The 7,665-nt window shown below is 39.1% G+C and overlaps 1 protein-coding gene across 2 annotated transcripts in view; it reads right to left on the bottom strand.

Moving 5' to 3' along the window:
- Positions 1-4,905, bottom strand: part of LOC105620489 (spectrin alpha chain) — an 11,863-nt gene extending 6,958 nt beyond the window's left edge. Inside the window, exons 1-4 of one of the 2 annotated variants that reach the window (XM_012201981.1) lie at positions 4,756-4,905; positions 4,438-4,669; positions 230-3,846; positions 98-142 (exon numbers count right to left, since the gene is read on the bottom strand). In XM_012201981.1, the coding sequence (XP_012057371.1) occupies positions 98-142; positions 230-3,846; positions 4,438-4,669; positions 4,756-4,905 (4,044 nt within the window). The remainder of the gene's footprint in view (positions 1-97; positions 143-229; positions 3,847-4,437; positions 4,670-4,755) is intronic. The other variant, XM_012201982.1, reaches the window with a different exon arrangement.
- Positions 4,906-7,665: the final 2,760 nt, after the last annotated feature.

The raw sequence follows: 7,665 nt of genomic DNA, 5'->3' as shown, positions 1-7,665 counted from the left end.
ATCAACGAGACGGATAACGCGAAATTAATTTTAGGCACTCTCGGCAATTTCGCCAGGCAATTTCGCGATTCTCTTGCATGCTCAAATGTTCTTATACCTCTGGAAGTAAGCCGTATCGCGCATCTATCTCTGCTCTGTGATTCTATAATTTAAATGATTTGGTGAAGGATTTGTCAAAAAATGATTGTGATAATGACTGTGATCATATTACAATGGAGAATATTTTTACCTGATGACGTTCGAGCAATGCTTCGGCACCTGTGACGTCCGATGCAAGTTCTTCGGAAGCAACCAAGCCCATCATTGAGTTGATCCAAGCCATCAAGTCACGATAATCACTGAGAAAACGTTGCAAATCATATGAATCCAGAAGTTTCTCCTTTCTGCTATTAGCTTTGGCCGTCAATTGAGTCCATTCTTCATTGATCTCCTTCTGTTTAGCGTATGTTTGCTCAGCAGTTTCTGGGTGTGACTGCATTAGGCGATTAGCTGTCTCATCAAGTTGCTTGATCTTGTCTCCCAAAGCTGCCAGATCTCTCTCCAGTCCTTCGTGCTTGCGCTGCAAAGCCTGAACGCTGCGCAAATCTTTGCCAAGGTCATCATTGTTTAATGCCGCATCTTTCTCGCGAATCCAATCCTTCGTTTCGTCAACGTCACGATGGAATCGTTGCACCTCGTGAGCAGAACCAAGCTGATTAGCTCGTTCTGCTGTGAGCGTTTGCAAGCTGGTCCATTTCTCGTTCAGATCCTGGATTTGCGTCTGAATCTTCAATGCCGCTTCAGTTTGCCCAAGGCTCATTAGTTGTACGGCGATTTCATTCATCTCAGCCAAACGTACTTCATTCGCCTTAAGATCAGCCTGAAAGTCATCAAACTTCTTCTGCATAACTTCCACTTGTTCTAAATCTTCGCCCACATCCTGCACTTGAGCGTGATTCTCCTTGTCTTTGATCCAAGTAGCTAATTCCGCGGCTTCTCTCACCAATACATAAGCTTTGGCTGTTTCGTTAAGCTTATTTTGACGTTCGCGTGCTAAACGCAAGAGATCATCATATTGCGCTTCGATCTGCGCTTGTCGCGCGGCGATCGAACTCTGCTCCCTAGCCAAGTTCTGTTGAGATGCACTAAGACCCGCCTCAGGTTCCACGCGCTTTACATATGCCGCTGGTACAAAACCTTGACGATCATTTACCTCGACTTTCCACCAATCTTTGTTGTTGGAGTTGAGCAGAGTTAAAGTATCGCCCTTTTTCATGGATACTTCTCTGGGAGACTTCTCAGTGTAGTCATAGAGGGCTACGACACATTCTTTGCCGGTGATGTCGACCGTAGGTGTCTCTTGCTGTCTGCACGCCGCAGCTTGATCTCTCAGCGCTGCGATGGTGCTTGCAAACGCTTCCAGATCGCTGACTAAGGCCTCGTGTTTCTTCAGAAGAGCCTCTGAACTATCCTCGTCCTTGCCGTAATCGCCATTCATCACTATAGGACGTTTCTCCTTCATCCATGATTCAGCTTCATTCGCATCAGCGAAATATTGATGTGCCTGTAAAGAATCATCCAAATCATTCTTACGTTGTCGAGCTTTATCTTTCAGCTGTCCCCAGTGTTCATCTAAAGCTGCCAGTCGCTGATTGATTTCCTCGGCTGCAAAATGTCCCTCTTGCAACATCGTCGAACCTGCTTGGCAAACAGCGGCCACTCTTGGCTCATGATTGTTGATTTCGGCTAGAACAGCTTGATGCTTCTTCTGAAGATTCTGCACGCCAATCAAATCACGACCGCGATTTGTAGATGCCGCAACTGGTTCTTTCTCGCGAATCCATGCTTCCTCGTCCTCGATATCTCGGAACAGTTGTTGCACTTGGAGCGAATCGAGGAGTCGTTGCTTTCTTACACTCATAGGACGCTGCAAGGCAGCGTATCTAGTTTGTAATTGATCCTGCTTAGTTTTAATATTATCAGCATCAAAATGGCCTGACTTAACGAACTGTTCGGCCGCTTGAGCAATACTATCGATCCTATCCGCGTGAGAGCCTACGTCAGCCTCCAGAAGCGCGTGTTTCTTTTGCAAGTTCTGGACGCTGGTCAGATCTTTACCATAATCTTCCGACATGAGCTGCCCTTCTACCTCTGATAGCCACAGTTCGATGTCTTCTACTGTTCGGTTGAATTGTTGCTGCTGGGAGGCTTCTTGTAATTTCGCACCTTTCTTCTCTGTAGCTCGCGTTAAGCTCTCCCATAGTGTCACGATTTCATCCGAGCGGGTGCGTATGCGATCACTAGCATAGTGACCACACTCAATTAACTCCTGGCCAGTAGCTACCATCTCCTCCATCCGCGTTTTATTCGCGTTTAGTTCTTGCTCGAAATTCTGATGTTTTTGGACTTTGCCGTTCAAATTAGTGGGATCCAAGTAACTGTCATCAGTAGCGAACTTAAGCTTCTCATTGACCCAGCCCTTTGTTTCGTCACAATCTCTTTCGAATTGTTGTAGTTTGTATGCATCTTCAAGACGACGACGTCTTTGAGCTGATTTCTCAAGAAGAATAGCTCGTCTTTCCAATAACAGTTGCCGTCGTTGCGCCACGTCATCTGCAGCATAATGCTCGCCCTCGATTAACTTTCCAGCAAAGTCATCAAGCACCTTAATCTTCTCTTCCTGAGCTGCCAGAGATTTATCGAAATCTTCATGTTTCTTGATAAGTGCCTCCACACTATCAAGGGAATCTCCCAAGTCTTCATTAGCCAAAAAAGCTTCTTGTTTAGCCATCCACGCATCCGCCTGCTCCGTATCCCGGTAGAATAGTTGTAAATCTACACATTGCTCGTACAAGATACGCCTCTTCTCCCACAAACTCAAAAGAGATGACTTGTCATCGGCGAGAGAATTTAATTTTCGTGCCACTTCTTCAGCAGCGTAATGTTTCTTTTCTAGCAGTTTATTACCAGCCAAAGTGGTTGCATCAAAGCTATCGGCTCTGGCATCTATTTCTCCCTTATGTTCCTGATGTCGATCGACCAAGGCTTCAGCGCCGGCCACATCTTTAGCTAGTTCGTCTGCGGAAATGATAGCACGCATATCGTTCATCCAGGATACTAAGTCACGATAATCTGCCAAGAATCGATGTAAATAATAGGATTCATCAAGTTTGAGGCGTCGCTCTTTTGCTTTTGCAGTAAGACTCTCCCACGACTGTAAAATCTCGGCGCGTTTAGCTTGAATCTGTTTAGAATGATCAGCTTCGTGAATCGCAGCGAGACGATCGGCTTCCGCACCCAATGTATATACTTTGTCTTCCAGAGCAGCCAAGTCGCGCTCGATACCTTCGTGTTTTCGTTGCAACGTTTGCACACTGGCAAGATCACGTCCGAAATCATCGGACGATAAGACAACATCCTTCTCTGCGATCCAAGCCATAGTCTCATCAGCATCACGATTGAATCTCTGGATTTCGTGCGCTCCAAAGAGCTTCTCCTGTCGCAATGTGGCTAATTGTTTCAATCTCTGCCAAGATTCGTTAAGCTCTTCCTTCCTACGTAAAATGGTATCGCGTTCGGGATGTCCATCTAATAACAATTTATCCGCCAGCTCGTTCACCTCAGTAACTCTGTATTCTTGACTTGCCATGTCCTTCTGGAATTCGTCAAATTTCCTTTGGAGCACCTCCACATGCTCCAAGTCGTGTCCAAATTCATCGGTCGTTACAAATGCTTCCTTGTCGTGAATCCAAAACATCACTTCATCACAATGACGAATAAATTGTACAAGAACTAAAGCCTGCTGTAGCTTCAAGCCCTTGTCAGCTAATCGGGATAACAACAACTCCCATAGGCGGTGTAACTCCTCTTTAAATAATTAAATATGTTGTATTAAAAAACAATGTTTGTTATATACATATACACTATGTTTTATAATTACATTCATATTTAATATAGTTGAAGTAAAATGAGTTTAAAACAGTCTACATATTCTAAATTTATCTTATAAAAGTAATTTGATAAGAGAATACTTGTAATCATTATTTATGAACATTAAAACATTCTATACATTCCAAATTATTTTACATCGTTTAAGAAAATAATTCAAGTCACTATATTCGTGAAATATTAAAACGTAATAAATATTAAAACATTATATATATATATATGTATATATATATATATATATATATATGTGTGTATATATATATGTATATATATTCTAAATTTATTTTACAAAATTTGAGTAAGAGAATTCAAATCATGAAATCATTATTTATTTGTGAAATATCAGTTTTTTAATTTCGATTTGTTTAGAAAGAATTAATTATTAATATTTATGTAATACACTTTACATAAATATTAATAACACTTTATACATACATAAAAAGTTAATAGCATACTTTGACAATATTTTAAAGATCTTGAAAACAAATAGTTATTTGTTGTTGAATATACCTAGTCTCTTGCGAATTACATCGCTGGCAAAATGATGTTGCGCTATCATCTCAGAACCAGTATTATCGAGTAGCACGATGGCATTTGAATGAGCGGCAACTTCTGCTTCAAAAGCCTGGTGCTTCTGGATCTTTGCTTGTAGATTGGTTGGATCTTTGTAACTCTCATCGGAGGCCGCTTGGAGCTTTTCGTAAATCCAACCTTCGAGTTCGTCCGCATCTCGCTTAAAGTACTGAAAGACGTATGCAAGGTAAGCGTGAACAACAATAAATTACATAATAGCACTTGAGGAAAAAAGAAGAGCATTCAGATACGTACCTGAAAGCGACGGGAGTCCTCGAGCTTGTCCCGTTTGTTGCGCGCCTCCGCCTTGAAGTTGGCATAGCGTCCCAATACTTGTTCTCGCCTCTCCTGAATGTCTTCCGGATTTTCGAGGATCTTCACCTCTTTAGGCGTAATTTGATCCATGGCTAGCCACGATCTTTAAAATAGCTCTCACTAACTATCGTCCAAAATGGCCTCGATGGGGTGTGGCAGTATCACTTTATTGCCGGAATCGATAAACGACGTTTTCTTCAGTGGACAGACACTAGCAAAATTATCGAATGCGTGCGCAACAATATACCGTCGTGTCGTCGATAACGCGGAAACAATTGTCGAGAGATTCCCGAATTTGCTTGCAAACTCGCAAGCTCGCTCAATTTCGTCTGCCACGATTGACGTTCCGATGATTTGACCTCACCATCAGATTCTTTCTGTTCTTGTTCTGCACTCGGCATAATCCTAAGGGGCTTCGCACAATAAAAGGAACAGAGAACAGAGAATAAAAATTTCAACCTATCAGAAATCATGTATTGTAGAATACAAAGTTTCTGATAGGTTGAAATTCTTATTCTTTGTTCTCTGTTCCCTTTATTGTGTGGAGCCCCTAATATTCCCACTATTCTCATTTCCGTGTACCGATTCCGATGGCACCTCTTGTTGACTGGACGCTTGGTCAAACATTAAACCAATATCATAGCAAAGCTAGCAATCCAATCGACTAGCTTTGTCGATAAGGTTATATATAACAGTTACATCATTAAGGTACAATTTCAAGCAAGCTTCGCTGGCGAAGACTCCCCACTTTGTTGATTCATGCGAAAATGTAGCTAACGAAGCTTTGCTCAAGCCGTCACATGAGGATGATATCTCATGCAGCGGATCGTGCGTAAGCAGATTCGCATATCGCCAATCACAGAATCATTCTCTTAGATTTGTTTGCAAATTTCGCAAGATGATTCTGTGATTGGCGATATGCGAATCCTCTTATGCATGAGACATCACCCTAAGGGTGAAATCACATGGTGCAGAAAATGACTGCGGAATAGAAAATATGTCATAGAAGCAACCAATTAGCGTTATTCTGCATTATTCTGAATAGCACTAATTGGTTATTTCAACGATGCATTTTCTATTCTACAGTCGTTTTCTGCACCATGTGATTTCACTCTAAGGCATAACCTGCGTAGGAGCTATTCCACACAACTTACATAGCCGCATAAACGTGTGCATAAAGAAAATTATCCAATCGTATTTTATGTTTGTCTTTATGACAAAAATGTGATTGGATAATTTTCTTCATACATATGATTATGCGGCTATACAAGTTATGGAATGGCCCTAAAGCCCTGCGCACAATAGGAAATATTAGAAATACGAATAGATATTAAGATTTTAACCTATCAGATACGAGTTACGTTCGGATATTCTTTAAGCGGGGAATACAGCATTCTTGCAAACGCATAACACATAAAGCATAAGAAATTCAACCAATTAAAGTTTTTTATTTCATGGAAAGGAAGGAAACGGAGGACTTTAATTGATTTATTTTCTTGCATTACGTGTTATGCATTATGCAAGAGTCTGTGCTTTCCACTTTATAAACTGAGAGCACAGACTTTTACATGATTTATAACACATAAGAAATTCAACCAATTAACAATTTGTACTTATTGTTGCGTAAATTACAACAGAATATTTTTTGATAATTATAAAAATTCAAGATACTATTGCGAATCATACTAAAAGTTTCTTAGCAGGGTAAATTTTACAAATAAAAATTTACTTATCGACAATGATAATTTCTTTGCTGACTACGATTATCGATAGAGATAATTGCAATTAACATCGATGACTCAGATAATGAAGCGTGCGATATCTCACGATATTCGCTAGCAAAATACTGCTACTGTTACTATAAGTCGGGTGTTACAATGATCCAGCGAATTAATGCACTGCACGTACGTGACAAATACGATACCAGCACACATAGTATGCCTTACGTTACCGTATCAATATCGTGAAAGTATTTTGCTATCTGGAGATAAAGATCGTCAATCCTGAGTAAATTTTCGGCGATATAAAAAGGTCCCAAAGATCCGGAGGTAATTGAAGAACGTTGACATTATCGACAATTGATATAAATTTGCTATTATTAACATAAATATTTGGCTCATACATTATTTTTTATTACATAAATGTTCCATAAATAATAAATGTTCCATAAATTCCATAAATATGCATATTTGTAAAGCTATAATATTCTATATATTGCAAAAAAATTACAATTTTTTTCTCTGCAATTATTATCTCTATTGATAATCAAACTTCGACGATAACATTAAAATCACAATTTTAAAGAAAAATTGAGTATTATTGAATTCTAAATGCATAAATACGTCTATTAAACTAATAAATCATAAAATTAGTATATATTTCAGTGAAAAATGTAAAAAAAGTCATCAGAGCCTACATCAGTTATTTGGATGCACAGAAAATTCTTTATTTTCGTGAATGTAACGAATAAAATATTCGTTTTGACTCTTCAATTCGGATCCTTATCAATATAAAATATAAATCGAAATTATATAAATAACGCAAATTCAAAGTTGACAATTTAGTTCGTTCTTCTTTATTCAAATGCCAAATTAGCTATGTAATGAATAGCTAATTTGACCTCTACCCTATTTACCAAGAGAATTTCGAATTAATAATTAAAATTTTTTTAAACAACGGATATCCAATGAAACTATTCTCTGAAATCAAATAGATTCAAAAAAATTAAATAGAGTCAAAAAAATTTAAACAATGAAAAATTTAAACAATGACCAGGATAACACGTACCTACAGATAAGACAACGGACAATAATGAAGATAAAATTAATTACAAGTTTTTTACAATCCCCT

Source organism: Atta cephalotes (genome assembly GCF_000143395.1).
Source record: "Atta cephalotes unplaced genomic scaffold scaffold00027, whole genome shotgun sequence".
NCBI classification, from domain to species: domain Eukaryota; kingdom Metazoa; phylum Arthropoda; class Insecta; order Hymenoptera; family Formicidae; genus Atta; species Atta cephalotes.
The sequence above is the reverse complement of the archived record's forward strand: the minus strand, read 5'-3'. Positions and strand labels throughout refer to the sequence as shown.